Source organism: Pecten maximus, chromosome 16, assembly GCF_902652985.1.
Source record: "Pecten maximus chromosome 16, xPecMax1.1, whole genome shotgun sequence".
Taxonomy (NCBI): domain Eukaryota; kingdom Metazoa; phylum Mollusca; class Bivalvia; order Pectinida; family Pectinidae; genus Pecten; species Pecten maximus.
The window spans coordinates 9,531,432-9,548,599 of NC_047030.1; the positions used below are offsets into that span (position 1 = coordinate 9,531,432).

The following is a 17,168-nucleotide window of genomic DNA, read 5'->3' on the forward strand; positions in this document are numbered from 1 at the left end:
TTTAATAGTTTGCTCTGTTAGCCGTGGACCGTTGTAAAATGTACTGCTTGGGAACTTGACACGTTATTAGAAGTATGTTTTCTTTTTATTTCAAGTGAAAATGATTGTAATAATGAATCCGTTTAAATCTATTACCTAACGTCAATACATTAATCCCAGTGTGTTACTTGTCTAGAGTTTTCTATAAAACTGTTGGGGACATATACAACGACAGTTAATGTAGTTTCTTACTGAAAACGAGAATACTTCTGTATGGCTGCTTTTGTTTTTGAAGAGATGGCATTCGGAGTTTTGCCATCTTGAAGCAAGGAGGAACCAGCTGTGCTAGCGTGCAAGGGTGGATGATGATGTCGGAGAATTCTTCTGAACCCTGTGTGTTTGATCGGGCATCGAACGTGGAGGCTACACCGTTTTTCCTGTACAGTAGCGCAAGTACATACAACACTCCACAGAGCGGTAAGAAATCTACAGATATTAGTTTAGTGTATAAAATATTAAAGTTTGTAGACATGTGTAATTGTTCAAAGTGTCAAATATTTACACCTAATTGAATGCTATCATACGACAAATATAATCATACGAAGCATATAACTTTTGTTGCAGGTTTCTCCTATTATGCAGCAGGAATGCCAGCAGCCGATACAATGGGCGTGTTCGTGAAAGGTACGTACAGATAGAATGTAAAAATACCATATAGTACATAGTCCTTTCTCTAGAAATGAAATCTAATAATTACCTCCATTAGAACAGATATATTTTATAGTATAACAATATATCAGTATATTTTAGTGGTAAAATACTATAAAGGTGTTCCAAATGCTGTTGGTTCATAAGTTAAATGTCATTCCATTTATCCTTTGTTCAGCAATATTGGTTGAATCTGATGTTATGTTCAAAGGAACATAAGCCCGCATCTGCTGACTCTTTCTAGGTTGGTTTCCTGCATTCCATGTTGCACATGGAGGTGCTTTGTATGGAGCCAGTAGTATATATGATCTGTACACTGGATCGCATATCGTCAATGAATACAACGAAACCGCCTTCTCACTTGACGACAATGCTATGACATTTAAGTCCAGCATGATAAATTCCTGGACATCATATTATGTACAAGCGGTGAGTTAAGCCATTCAAGATAATATGCATGAACCTATCGTGTGTATATATAAGAAGATAACTGCACTTTTATTTTTAGTTTTTATCCATTACAGCTTTGCGATTAAGCAACAAATGAAAAACCATGACAACAAACGAAGAGCTTTGAGATATTAACCTGATGTTTCTATCTTTAGAAAATTTGAGTTGATATTGATTTATAACTTCATGATCATTTAAATTTCCTGCTATCAAATCAGTATAATGCAAATCCACCTTTCTGCTAATAAGTTTCATGTCTAATATCTAATACAAAAAATAAAGATCTTTGACTAAGCTTTTATTGTGAAACATGAACCTGTATATGATTTTAAATATTGACATAAGGGTTCGACCTCGGCCAATATTTGATTATAACAGGTGAGTATTATACAAATACAGATTTTGGTTGAGGGAAGTTACGGAACTGACCTGAACAATATTACCCGAGGCCGAAACTAAAGTCTGCATATTCTTTATTATATGATTGATATCAAATTAAAAACAAAACACCAAGAAAGTTCTTTTGAAATCCCCCATCACATCACCGGGAGGTCAATATAACAATATAACGTTTCGCCACGTACATGGAAATTATATTGACATGTGCAAAAAATAAATTTCAACACAGATGACATAATTTCCATGTTTAGCAGGAGTCAATATAAGATTCCACGGACCTGACAAAACATTATATTGACTCTTTGATGATGCCATGAGGTATTTTGATTTCCTTTGATCTCATTAGGACCAATAAATGCTAATGTTACATACCAATCATATAATAAAACACAGTATTAGCCGAATTAAAGGTTCGGAATTGATAGATATGTTCTGTACACTCTGTTATGGGTAGGGCAGTTATTCTAGCATTCTTATTCTTATTAAAGTTTAAATTGTCGTACAAAATAAACTATTTGTTTAAATAAACGTGATTTTTTTCAGGCCATGATAATTATTTCTAAAATAGTTATCATATTCACGACATGTCATGATTTATATGTTATATGGATAAATACATGTTTTTTTGTTGTTTTTTTTAATTTTGTTTTTGTTTATTTTTAATATGTTAGATTATATAGACGGCATGTGTTTATCCAGATGAATTATATAGACGCCATGAATTTATTCGGAGTAATAATATAGACGCCAGAGATTGATCTGGATTGATTATATAGACGCCAATATCACTTTTATTGATCATTTTGATATTTGACAATGAACATGGATGACCTTGACCGCTTTCAGGTACGAGTTTCTTTTTTCAAAAACAACGTTGAAGTCGCCTATATCGTGTTTGACGGTCACTATACCACAAGTACAGATTGGTTTGATTGTGATAGAATTTTATATTCATCATGGAACGATCTAACACGAGAAACGCCGACAGATTACTGCAGTATTGCAGGGTAAGTATCGCGAACCTTTAGGAGGCAAGTCCTCTGAAAACGCAGGATATGTCTTTTAGTAAGTTCTTTATTACCTTCGAGATCACTCCTCTATAAACAGATGTCAAGTCATCTTATCTTTGTGGTTGTAACAGTATGGTCAAACTATGGCTGTGACCAAATAAGACATATTTTTTAACATTAGGATTATTCCTCTGCGACATTATATTTTGTTTTATTCTATTTTATAAATGGCCTCCTCTGTTTGCGAGATATGTGTTATACCTCGGCCAGGAGACAGAACAATTAGAGGCTCTCACAGGGGCGAACGTTTCTGAATTTCTTTTCGTTGTACATTATGTTTATATATATATATTGTATGATGTTACATATACATGTAGATTAAATCATCGATTATTGTTTTGTCGTTGTGATTGTTATCCTCTTCCATCGCTATGTTCTAGGTTTTCCTATCATTGTACGATCTATCCTATCAATTCGTTAGTCTTCGGTATTTGTCCTCTTGTTTTACTCCCCATCCTATCACTTTGGTATATCCTCTGTGTTTGTCCTGTCGTTGTACCCTTTATCCTATATTTATCACTTCGGTCTAACCTCTGTGGTTTTCCTGATGTACCTCTATCCTATCACGCGGCATAACATTGGTGTTTATCGGGCGGTGTTTATCCTATCGTTTTACCCTCTATCATATCGTCGTTATATCTTCGGTATCTGTCCTGCAGTTGTACTCTTTATCCTCTCTTTAGTATATCCTCGATACTTGTCCTATCGCTTTGCTCTCTTCTTCTCTTCGGTATGTCCTCGACATTTGTCCCCTGTTTAAGCTCTGGTTTTGTATATCTATACAGATTTATCGTCGGTGTTTGATACGTTTAGTACACCTGCTGTTTCTGTCCAATTGTTGTTAGCCATATCCGGTTACTTTGATAAATTCTGTTTTAGTTCTGTCGTTTTAAATTTTATCATGTTACTTCCGAATATCCGTATCCCTGTTTGTGTTGTGCATTGTTAGCTTTGTGATGTTACATATGTACGTATACTGTAATCAATGTTTCCTATAACCTTTGTACATTATTGGAGGGGGGGGGGGTGGGGTGATTTTATGTTGTATTACATATTGACCGGTTCATATAGTATGCTAATGAGATTATCCTCGTTGTTATGACATATAGGGACACAAACAGGCGGTTTTTCATGGAAGCCTCCTATGGGTTAGACTGTACCGCCGATAGTGGCTGGTTCGGAGTAGTGGAAGGAGCAGGATCATGTGGATGGGAATCAATGGCGACGCCTCCATTTTTTATGTACAGTGATGCTAGTACCTTAGAGGAAAACGCTGGTATGTATCTATAAACACTTGATATTCATCCGCATGTAACTGTATCTGATTGGTATTTATAGAAAACAACTGGCCCTGTTCGTACTATAACAACACTTGAATATCGTACGATGCATCGACTGTGGAAGAGAAGTAGGTTATGTTAGAACTGTTTTAAAACGAACAATCAGATTAGTCGACAATAGTCATCTCAAATTTAAAAACGTAACGCAACATGAATTGATAGTATTTCACTTTTTTCAGCTATGGCAGTGGCAGATACCTTTGCGATCTCCGTTGGTATGTAAAACATATTTGTTTCTGTTCTTTAGTATGTTTTTTTTTTTAATTTTATTTCATTTATTTATTGATCATTATTAATATTTATTTACTTATTTTGTGCTTTTCGTGTTCTTTTGACACTTTATATACCAGTTTGTGATCACCAAGACAATACATTTATCTTGTTTGTTATATACATGTATAAGCATTGGTTTCAAATTATATATATGTGTTAAATTTACATGTACCAGTTGTAACACCCTTTGTCATTTCTGGCGAAGTCATAAGGTGCTGAAGATTGTTATTTCAAAGGCAGGCCTCGAGTACAATTGTCTTTTTTGTCATACTTATTTCTATATTGTTATTGTTAATATTTATTGTAATAAAAATATGCGGTACATTTTCTTCATATATCATTGTCATTGCTAGCGATGGACAACATATGCAGTACTGTAGACTGCCTGTATGGAGCCACATGTGATGACCAGGGTGGACGTTATGACTGTATATGTGATGGAGACTATTACGGCTGGCTATGTCAGCATTGTAAGTGATCATCCCTTATACGAAATAGGAAACTCCGCCAAGCATTCATCTAGTCATATATCAGTTTACGTGTTTTCCGACATTGAAAAGCAAAACAATACCGGCATAACTATACGATAATAATAATTCACGAACTATAACCCGAAGGCCAAATATATTTAAAGACTTGTTATGGATATATATATATATATTGCTATGTACAGCTGCGGAGAACTTCGGCTGTTTAAGCATCATAGCTAATCAAGATTGTAACCTGCATCTAATATTTTGAAGAAGATATTATAGATAATATGTCCTTTCATGTGAACGTGATACCGGATGACTGAACATTAAAAAGGTATACACATTTGATAAACACAATCTGAAATATCGTATTATATGTAACGAGAGATATATTTCTAATATATTCAGGCATATTTCCTGCCAATTACCATGATGATGTTTTATAATATTCTTAGTGGATGGTAACTGGACAGCGTGGACGGACTGGGATACGTGTAGTACAACATGTTATGCCGAAGGAGGACAAAACCGGTACAGGACCTGTACCAACCCCGCACCTGTCGGAGACGGTCTCTACTGCCCAGGAGTTGATATAGAATTCCAGTACTGCATACCCGACTTGCCGATATGTGCATGTAATCATCATTCACTACCTATAATGAAGGGATATATTGTAACGTTTCAGTAGTGTAAATCTTATAACAATCGTAATAAGCCACTAACTGTTTAAGCAGAATCCGTGGATTTTTTTCAACAAATTAATAGATATTTTATTTGATGTGATAAATCCTCCTGTCTTCAGCGGATTTAAATTAAGATATTTTTCTTAATGATTTACAGCATACGACACCGGGAATATACAGGAAAATGGCTGGTACCACATGGTGTGTCCTTCTAGTTACTATATATATGTATGGGACAATTTCTACGGCTTTGACGAAGGCGGGGCTAATGAGTGTAAGGATACTGATGCCAAGGACATACTTTTTGATCAATGCCACAACGTTACCAATGGGAGTTGTCGATTCTACTATGATGACGTCACCTACAGTGATCCTTGCAACAAAACGTACAGCCAGGTTACCAATTATGGACACGGGTTATTGTATTGTGCGCGTAAGTTATGTTTTTGCTTTTGTGTTGTGATTTTGTGGTTGAAATACTTAGTAAAATCATGTATAGCTTCATCAATTTAACAATAATTGCGAAACAATTTACAATACTGCTCTTGTTTCCCCGGCTGGGATCGCGCGATGGGTCTAAATGTGTGGGAATCCAGAGAACACCTTAGTTGTTGGGCAGGTGAGCCAATACTTTTTGGCAGTGGTCGGTTAGCACAATGGTACCACACTAGCGTTCCACCTAAACGTCCGATGTTCAATTCCCCGAGCGGTCGTGAAAAGAGATGGGGTCTCTTGCAGACCACGTGGGTTTTCCTCGGTAACTTCTATTTCCCACCAGTAAGACACATCATGCGCCTCACTTCGAGACAACAAAAGTGATTAATATAGACTGTTGTTTTGCAATAGTTATAAAATAAATAAAGTTCAATTTAATATTAACTTTTCACGTTCGATCGGGAGACATCGAATCCTGGCTGCCTAGAAGTGAAAGTCAATTGTGTTACCTCTGTGCCATCTGACTAAACAAGTACATCCATCGTTTATTCTGCATGATTGTTTTCGACTGGTGTTTGATATTTATAAACTCATTCAATTCCAAACAGGTCGCCTGAAATTGTATATTAACCCTGTTCTTTTTCATATGATAGGAGACGGTGTCTGGAACGCTTGGCAATCCTGGTCGTTCTGTACCGTAACGTGCGGTGGTGGGACTCGGTACAGAGAACGTGTATGCGACAACCCAACACAGGTCTGGCCTGGTAATTACTGTCCGGATGTCTATAACGACAGCAAATCTTGTAAACCGCAAGATTGTCCAGGTGCGTGTAAAGTGGATTAAATCATAATGATTATCTTGAGTATAGTTTATGCTAAGGAGCGATTACACAAATAAAAACATAGCAATTCTCCCTTCACGGCTTATTTCAAAAACACGCTTCATTACATAAGTACAAAGTATTAGACTTAATTCTTAAATAGTATCTAAAAGTTGATTTACCAGAAACAACAGTAATATCCAATGTAAAATTGTTGAAAATTGATACATAGTTAGATAAAAGTATCAAATACAGACTTTATATCGTTTGTATGTTTTAAAAATATTTGAAACCGCGAAAATATCCGATAGAATGAATAATACAATGATGTAGTTTCAATTAGGAGAGAAATCCAGTAACTAGATAAATGCACTAATCGTAATATATCAATACAATCATGATATCCATTGTGTTTGTATTTAGCGTGCGGGGACCATTACGCTGGATATGATGAGCCGGAAAATATAACAGTCTTCAATGATACAAGATCAGGTACGTTAAACTTCTTATTAACACATACCTCGGCATCACTTTCTCAAAAAGGGAAATCAAATGTGTTGGTATAATTGTACATCCGGATATGTATAATCATTTTAACTTATTTCGTATTGGACGGCGTTACTTGTATATTTATTTACCGTCATTTAAATATTTTCTGTTTTTATTTTGTTATTTAAAGAAAATACAGCTATTGATTGAAACTTCATATGATTTAGGGCTTGTCACACCTGGCCAGAGCTATACCGCCATTTTTAAAAACTGACTACCGCGGTTTAGTCCTGGCGAGATATATCATTAGTGACTTAACGAAAGTAGAAATGGTTGTAAATTATATATTGTACTTATATTATATATGTGTTCTAAAGGAATGGGATATCTTTTACTTGATGTCAACTGGGACTTCCCCTGCTGTGAGGTTGTACAAGCCTTTGAGTTTGTCCCGAGAGTGGCAGGAGAGATATATTTCCATATATGGCGAAAATTCAGCAGTACAAAGTATGAACTGTTACACATGACGAATTACACAGTCAACGGTGCGTATCATGCAGAAAAGATTTATACAGTTTTTTTTGTATAATCACATTATATAAGTTTTCACATGGAAAGTAGTTTTTCCGCTATCAATGTTGTTTTAACTGTGACAGATCTGTAAAATACTGTAAAATAAGATACCGTAAAAATAAGCTTACCACTGAATTATCCACGTTTTTCAGTAAAAGTCTTATTCAGCATTCTACTCACATTTAACCATAAAATGTATTGAAAATAGCAGACGCATACGAACGAATTGCACAGTTAATTATGCATTAGATAAACATATACAGAAAAAAATGTATAGGATGAATAAGCAACGAAAGACTTCTTTCCGTTAATTTCAGGGAATCTCCGTTAAAAAGACATATGTATGATGCATCTTAACAAATATCAAACTTGCTTTAAAACAATGCAGTACTGTACAGTGGTTCCGTGTTTGTACGACTTTGGTGATTACTGGGACTTATAGTATTATAATTCAGAAAGCAAGTTACAAATATGTAAACATATTGAATTTGTGTTCAAATATATCAATTGATATAAATAGTTATTATGGGCTATTTTGGATAATCACGTCATTTGCAGAACATCAATTTATATAAATCAGTAATTTTATTATTTTGAATCTTTCGGCATTTACAAAATATCAATTAGTTGTGTTTATGTTTAACCAGTGCAAGTATCATCCGAACACACAACTAGCCGATAAACTGTTCGCTAAACGGTACAATATATGCTTGCAATGTTCAATGCCGTCAAATTGTTAATCCAACCCAATATGGATGAACCGGGGCAAGTCATTTACTAAAATTATAGATTTGCAGAGAAACTCCTGAGCAAGTAGGATAAGATTTTTAAAACTCGCGAATCCGTATGATAGTACTGTCATGATGATGCCGAAACATCATGATTATTTACATTTGTGTACGATTTTATTCCGTCCATTGAAGCTGTTATAATTGTATCTGGTTTTTATTTAGTTTTTTTTTCTTTTAAGTTCCTTCCTATATATTATATTTGGTACGCATTAGAATAAAAAAAAAAATATTTATCAACTGACCGGATCTTTTTCTTTTACACAAGACAAGATGCAACAATTAGTAATTGAAATATACTTCTTTTTCAGAGACTGAAATAGGAACTTCTATAAATCACACTTTACCGTTGAAGAAGAGATTTTCAGTAAGACTGGGAGACTTTCTCGGCTGGTATGTCTTACAGAATATATTTGATTGCTTCAACACATGGAAATCATTAAACGATTTAAATATGTTCATATATCACGTGCTATTAGCCTGTAAACGTCGCTAGTTACCACCAGAAAGCTAGCGTAGTTACCAATAAGTACTGATCACCTAATAATGGTTGTGTATGAAATGGAGGACTGCAAAATGTTTGTCGGCAGCAGAATCATATTCATGTCAGTCCCTTTCATACATTGCAATCTAACAAATAAAATACCATAAAAATGCATATTACTGCGTACTCTAAATATATTCAGACTTATATGTATAACACTCCGTTTTGATGTTGTAGCCCCATAACGTAAAAGTTATATTCAATTTAATTATTCAAGTTAATCCTTATAATAATGGTGAATATGTAGGAGGAACATTTTTGAGCTATTGTTTCATAGTATAATTTAGTTGATAAGTTTATAGGAAAAACGTGTATAACGGAAACGTAAATGTATGTATTTAAAGCAGCTGAATTTCGTATCAATTTAAAAATATAAAGTTTACCACAAAGAACTATGAAAATGACAGCACAGATAACAACTTTTAATTTAGAATATCATAGAATGTTTACTTCATAAAGCATTCGTTCATAGTTCACCCTTACTATCAATGCGAAATGCCTTTTATTCAACATGGCATTCATCAACTTCATTTTCTTTAAAATCATGCATGCAACAGGTTTTTATGTACAACCTAAATACTACAAGTATGTTTTGTTGTTGTTATATCACTTTAAGCTAAACATCCAGATTTGATCATGTCACTACTAAGATACTATTCATGCAGGTATACCCCCAGCGAAAACATCATCAAGTACGCGGAGTGCTGTTGTGAAGGCTGTCCAAACCAGACCTGGGTAGCTCCGCTTCCTGCGAACCTTGAAGTTGGAGATAGGTACAAATGGACCACATTAGGTACAAAGCTATCGGATATAGCTTACGCCTTACGATTCTTTACGGCGCCGAGTAAGTGATACTTTCATTTTATGCCCCTAGTATAAAGGGGGGGGGGCATATAGCGTTGCCCCATGTCCGTGCCGCTCGACGTTAACAACTAACATAAAAATTATCTCAATTACAGTTGTTTTATATCCAGATGATACATTAGAATTATTTCTGACTCAACCATACATGATACTGTCTCAATGTGGTATGGAGATTGTGATTGCATAGAGGGGAAACACCATATGGATATTCTAATCTATTCTAGGTATAGTACATTGCGATCGTGCATGTTTTGGGGTACCAGGTATTCGCGGTCCCATCAAAACTTAGTGAATTTTATACTGCAAATTGTAAATATACATTTATATAGTTTTTCGTTTGTTTACTACAGAATGTTTACACGGATTTATTGTGCAAAAATTAATACCCGCGAATAAGTTCCTACTGTGAGAACCGCGAAATATTACGCTCGCAAAATCAAACAACTATACTGCATCCTTTATAAAGATTAGATTTTTTAAAAGGCATATGCGATATTGTAAGTATCAATGGAATTATTAACATGTATGGTAAATATTCATATTTTCTACGTATTGTCACTTTCATTAAATATAAAGTTATACCATTATATAGAAATGTTCATTAATCAATGATTTACACAATATTGATAATTTACATGATTTTACCTGGTTGGACTTTGCTTTCTATGTATATGCTTAAAGGTGAACAAATCCTCTTTACAAGTTATCACATTTAATTACATATATAACCATTCGTAACTTACATGCTATACATGAGTCTCTCTAAATGAGTCTCTGCCGATTTTTATTCCCAAATTTTCTTTCACCAGACACAGTTCCTTACGTCAACCAGACGTATTATGACGCCCTGGTACCTGATAATACGCCTATAGGCGGAAGTTGTATCAACTATCATATTACTGATGACGATGTTGGTGACTTTGATCTGCTTATCCACACTTTTGTTGATACAACGGGACTATTTGAACTCAACACCACTTTTCCAGGTAACAAGGAATATATTTTTAGTTGAGCAGTATATAATATATATATCATGAAATAATCACTACATTCAAGCGTTTAGGGAACACGTACTGTATCACATGCATATTAAATGTTTTGTATGAATTTACCATTCAATAGATGCCAAGTTTTAAAGTGGTTTCCGAGTTTTGAAATATTTATTCTGCCATGTCGATACGTTTTAATGAAAACCGTGTTGCGAGATAATAACCCATGGATAAGCTATATTAGACTCTTTCCCGGCCGCACGTGTCTATATATGTAGAAAATTAAACTATATTTAAGATAGGCGAATTAATCCAGATTATTTTTCGAATTCCCACTGACTTAATTTCACAGATCTTGGTAAAATACTATCTTCTTTATTGTATTCAAGTGGATGTAAAAATGGATTCTAAATGCGTTTATGTACTAGTAACTTGTTATAAAGTATTGAGAGACGATTGATAATATTGTTATATCAATCCGAAAAGAAACTTCAACATGAAACTACATGAAACCTAACAGAGTTATAATATAATGAACATTATGTTTGGAACATATTACTATCATTTTTATTTTAGTATAAAAAATATGTGTTCTTTCTATAGGAAACATTCACATCCAGACCACAAATGTCTTGCCAAGCACATACTCGGTGTTCGAACTCGTGCTGACTAGCCATGACGACTGCTCCAACACTGCAACGACTACTTTGACGATCATGACCTACAATGCAGTACGTAGCCATGAAAGCATATACATTTACATTTTGTGATCAGACCTTATCCTCTCTTCTTGTTTACTTGTTTGGCCTTCTACCTTTGTTATCAATACATCAGTTCCTACTATCGAAACGATCATTAATTTGGACTTGATATCTTTCCAAATTGGGGGACAAAGAAGGCACTTTCTATTTTGTAATCATCCAAGTACAAGTGTGCATTGCATCCAGTGGGCTAAATTTTCTTGCTCATGTTTGTATTTAGATTTGTTCAAATAACATTTCAGGTTTTCTTATATCTTAGGTATTAGAGGAAATCCAGTTCTTGTGTGAAGCTTTATCCGCATCCTAAACGTATCAGATGAGATCTGTATTATCAAAGTAATGCCGAAGGACATAAATAAGATCAATGTCGCCGAAAAATAAACTGATGTTCTTCAAGGTTATTCAAGGTTATGGCTCGCCTGTTGTAGATTTACTTTTCATCAGCAAATACGATTAAGTTTAATAGCTAGAGAAATAGTAGCAGACAGCTCAGACAAATCAGCAGTATTCTTCCTCTCCCCACTGGACTACTGCTACCAGTCAATGCTAAACTATCGCATTCCTGTCCAGAGCGTACTACTACTTAAAGTTGTATCAAAAAATAAGTACGTCACCGCTTGTCGTTTTCTGTTCTACTTTTACTATGATGCCAACTCGTGACAAGCTTCACGAGACGTGGTGCTATCGACATACGCCATGTGACAAAGCAATACGCCATTACGTATACTCTTAAAACTGTTTGGTTTACAACCTATTAAGTGTCACTGTATAACGTGCTATCATTATTTGAATACAGATGATCGTGAATATGTCGAGTACGTAACCCTGAACTTTTATATTGTAAATGTTGCATACTTTATTGAATTGCTATATTAAATAACACATAAAAGGAACCCCTCAACGAATTACCCTATACCTGTTGGGTTTCGGATACAACAACGGCTACTTGTAAGGCTTTCCCTGAGAACTCACAAGAACGCACTTTAACCGTGAACGTACCAGACCATAGGAGCAATTTGACCACACATTTTTTCTGTTGTTTACAGCCGCCTATTTTCATCAACCTGCCTGACAGTATAGAGGTGAGCGAAGCCCTGGTCGAGGAAGCTATGCTATTTGAGATCGACGCCGTGGATCAATCAGAAAACGACTCTGTTTGCTGTACCCTGACGGAAGTCATCCCAGGGTCACTTAACTTCCAACTGAAATTTATCAACAACAGTGAGTCTACTTTAGCCGATTAAAGTTTAAGTTATTTCATAAAATGACATTCAAGGTACAATATCAGCGGAGTTATTCTTTGATTAGATTGGATCATTTTATCGTACATTTTTCGATTTTACAAACGAGGAAAAAGATATTTCTTGAGAAATCATTTAGGGCGAATTTAAAACTGGGTGAATATGTTTTGTGTTGCTCAAGGGTGAAAATAACCTGGGGCGAAATTTACTAGGTATACAGTATTGTAAATTAGACATGTTTAAAACTTTTGCCAAATTTCTAACGTAACTTTAAAACAATTTTCTGTGTCCTTGTTGCAGCCTACAGATTATTTACCGTAGAGAACCCGGTGTTCAGCTACAAAGATATCAGTGATTACTACAAGGTGTACTTCTGTTGTTCTGACGACCACGGAATCTCTACCCAGTTTCTCGAGATCTTCATGATTGACGTAAAGGATGTCGTAACCTACGTACCGCCAAGTGAGTATAAAGAAACGAAAATAGAAATTATATCCTTGAGGTGATGGAAAATATGACTGAAAAGAAAATAAAGTTATTATTTATTGACGTCGATGCTCACTGATCGTTCATATTTTTATAGCTAGACTAAATTGTATCAATGTTAAAATTTAACAGTATTATTTACTCGGTTCTAAATAATCAGTCGGTTGTTACAATTATATGTTCCTGTAACATTATGTGGCTTGGAAATAACATTGTAGTTCTGGTACAAAAATCTTCTTACTAGTATTTTAATACATATACTTTGATCGTAACCAGTAATATCTTATTTATGTCGAAACCATTACGAATGTACATGTAGCACAAAGACATTTTGTTAAATTGTTACAGCGTGGTTCCTGACAGCTATAAGTTGCAGTATGGTACCTATTTCGGTGACGTTTATCTTTGCCTGCATGGTGTTGTGTAACACCGTATTCTGTGATGCGGAGATTGAGTATTACTACGAGTAATATGTCTATGCCTGGCGTGTTAGGAAGCAAAGTGGAAATTATTATGGGAGCAATGACTCCTTTTATAAATTCTTAGAAAAAGGGAATATTTTACAATCGTCAGTGTGCTTTATTTTTCATATCTTGAAGGGCTCTTCCTCTGATATACTAACACACAGCTCTTTCAGCCAATCAAAACGGCGTAAGAAACAACGACGTATCATTTTATGCTATATATGGCATGGTAGAAATAGTTAAATAAGTTCATCAATAGAAATGTCACGAGGACGATCTAATTATCTGCATGTAGTTACAAATGTTGGTTTGCTTTCATAAATCAATTTGAAATTTCGACAATGGGACAATTAAATCCCGGTAATGCTTTTGAACATGTCAATGTTTATGTCGTGTTTCATTGAATGTTATCTATGTACATAGTAGAAGTACAAACATTATTAAATATTAACTAACATATTGCACGTGTCAACGTTTGAACAGAGTTGAGTTTTCGTATCACTATGTACAGACAGTTATTTTTTTTTTAAATTAAATAACGGATATATCAAAAAGATTAATACAAATAATGTTTATACAAGCCCTACATCTGCGCAAGTCATATTTGAACATGCAAATTCGTTTTCCTTTTAGATTTTTTTATTAAGACTTTTAGCCAAAGTCGTTTCATCACTGTTTGTGTTATTTACTTTGATATATTTCATAAATGTTTAGCTTGTAAATTTTGTATATTTTTTATTTGGCGTCTATTTTCTTAAGATATTTAAATTATATATTGCCGTTATGCAAAATTTGACTTTTTTTCGTGTGTCTGTGTAGATTGTTTTAAAAGATATAAATTTGTATAAATGATGTTAATAAACATGTTGTTTGTACAGTATTTCAAAATTTGTATATATGTTGATAATCTGTATAAATCTATAGATGTTTGTCATATACATGTAGTTGTGTATAATATTGATGTATTTGTTTTAAATGTATTTTACTCTTTAGTTGCTGAGCTGTATTAATTTGTATTTGTGTTATCAGTTTATAGTTGGTGCTTACATCATACAATGTTTTAGATGTTGTTTATACATATGTTTTTGTTTAAATGTTGATTTTAGACAAATTTGTACACGTTTTTAATATATTTTCAATAGGATAAGTATTTTTATCTCTGACAATTATTTTTTGTTTGTTATCATTTGTCTTCATTATTGTTGTTGTTTATGATATGTATGTAACCATCCGTGTGGAATAAAACAACTGTTGTTATTGCTGACAAAATGTGCTATTATTTCTAAATTTGTAGATGTAATTTCACAATACTGGAACATTGGACACTTCCAGCCGGTGCCATTGTACGTTGAGCAGATGGTACGATGAATTATTTTAAGTTATAATCATTCTTTCTGTATTGACCAATAAAATTTCTTACCTTGACGTTATAAACACCGAGGGTGGTAATCTTGATCAAGAATCCGCAGAGAATTTTCACAGTGAGAATTCTTATCTTTTTTTTTTCATTGTTCAAAATCAACTCGGTGATTTATGGAAATAAACTCTAAACCTTAAAGAGATATACCATTGTACATTTTCTTCTACTTTTCACATTTTTTCTTGTGAACTTTAAAACACTTGTTAGCATCAATCTATTTTTCTTGCGGTTACTGTGAAGAAATGAAATTGAGAATTGCTGCGGCAATTATAGATTGTTTTGGAAGAATTTGGTAGATACAGTATGTAGATCGCAATATTCATATCTTCTTTTGTCTATTTCTTTTCTATCTTAAAATGCAGCCTATTTCACACTGTTCGGTAAATCAACTCAAACCTGTAGATATAACTAGATCTGTATAGATTTATTGCTAAATGAATTGATTTATGTAAGAACATCAGTAGATGACCAAAGGAAAACTACCGGAGAAGTTCGAGGAAAATTCCCTTCCAGTACTTCTCAAGAAATACCGAAAACAAACTTCTTTTAAAATCAAAGATGACTGCCTTGCGGCGATTTTTTTTCGGAATCACACTTCAGATCAAATGGGCACAACTAGGTGCCAACAGGGACATGATATAAAGTTTGAGATAAATCCTTCCAGTAGTTCTCCATTAATTAACGATAACAAACTTAAATTTGTCAAAATCAAAGAAGGCTCCCTGGTTGTCATTAAATTTCCTGGAACAGACACAAAGTCAAATGGATACAACAAGGGACACCCGGAAATCCACATATGCAGTTTGTGGAAAATCCTTCCAGTATCTCAAGAGATAACTACATTTGTTTAACACATTTTTAAAGCTAACGTGCAAGTTAAAAAGCATCCAATTAAAAAAATGATACATGTACAGATTTCAAAAAATCGTTTCCGAGACATTCCCCAGTTATAGTAGTGTCGTATCTAAGGACGGGCAGACATTTTTCTTTTTTTGTTGTTATGCGTGGATATAACCAAGCCGCCACTGCTATAAAAAGAAGGTGCTTCGTCACACTTGCATTCACTCTAACCTCAGGTGTTCACGGCGACACACCTGTATCGCCTACTATACTATCTGTACATAACGTGACCTACAACCACAGGTGCCTGACTCGTTTTTATAAAATAATAACATATAGAGTACATATAAATGAGAAAGGTTCTGAACTCCCCCAGGCTTGAAATCTGATGTATTTATTTCTAAGTACCGTAGCTTCGGTTGTATTGGGTGGATTTTTTCGAAGTAGGACTTAAATTGAAGAGAAATGGTCAATCTTTAAAATAAGCCATAACATGTTGTCGATTTCTCGATATTAGTTTACGAAATCGGGCGTGAAACTTCAAAATCCCCTCGATTTTGTTTAGTCGGACAAGTTGACGTAACGGGGTCACCACACTTTGACTCTATTGGACATAGCTTTAAATACGAAGTCCACGGGTTAATCAAGAGGTACGCTTCATCAGATCACCGAATACAACTATTACATACACTTACTTTATGTATACGAGCACCCTATCGACGGCCCCGGGACTTTTTATGCATACTGATAGCAGATTTTCCACTTGAGTAGCCATGTTGTGTCAGCCGCGGTAAATTTGAACAAGCATTCTGATTGGTTCAACACATTTTCTATAACCAATCAGAATGCTTGTTCAAATTTACCGCGGCTGACACAACATGGCTACTCAAGTGGAAAATCTGCTATCAGTATGCATAAAAAGTCCCGGGGCCGTCGATAGGGTGCTCGTATACATAAAGTAAGTGTATGTAATAGTTGTATTCGGTGATCTGATGAAGCGTACCTCTTGATTAACCCGTGGACTTCGTATTTAAAGCTATGTCCAATAGAGTCAAAGTGTGGTGACCCCGTTACGTCA

At 34.6% G+C, this 17,168-nt stretch overlaps 1 protein-coding gene across 1 annotated transcript in view; it reads left to right on the plus strand.

Moving 5' to 3' along the window:
- Positions 1–15,094, plus strand: part of LOC117345096 — a 36,446-nt gene extending 21,352 nt beyond the window's left edge. The window contains exons 33-51 of the mRNA XM_033908046.1: positions 275–456; positions 604–663; positions 932–1,116; positions 2,383–2,543; positions 3,716–3,882; positions 4,126–4,161; positions 4,573–4,689; positions 5,148–5,327; positions 5,533–5,808; positions 6,464–6,634; positions 7,055–7,123; positions 7,498–7,665; positions 8,793–8,874; positions 9,691–9,869; positions 10,699–10,875; positions 11,482–11,609; positions 12,686–12,860; positions 13,181–13,342; positions 13,715–15,094. Of these exons, the coding sequence (XP_033763937.1) occupies positions 275–456; positions 604–663; positions 932–1,116; positions 2,383–2,543; positions 3,716–3,882; positions 4,126–4,161; positions 4,573–4,689; positions 5,148–5,327; positions 5,533–5,808; positions 6,464–6,634; positions 7,055–7,123; positions 7,498–7,665; positions 8,793–8,874; positions 9,691–9,869; positions 10,699–10,875; positions 11,482–11,609; positions 12,686–12,860; positions 13,181–13,342; positions 13,715–13,836 (2,797 nt within the window). The 3' untranslated portion in view covers positions 13,837–15,094. The remainder of the gene's footprint in view (positions 1–274; positions 457–603; positions 664–931; positions 1,117–2,382; positions 2,544–3,715; positions 3,883–4,125; positions 4,162–4,572; positions 4,690–5,147; positions 5,328–5,532; positions 5,809–6,463; positions 6,635–7,054; positions 7,124–7,497; positions 7,666–8,792; positions 8,875–9,690; positions 9,870–10,698; positions 10,876–11,481; positions 11,610–12,685; positions 12,861–13,180; positions 13,343–13,714) is intronic.
- Positions 15,095–17,168: the final 2,074 nt, after the last annotated feature.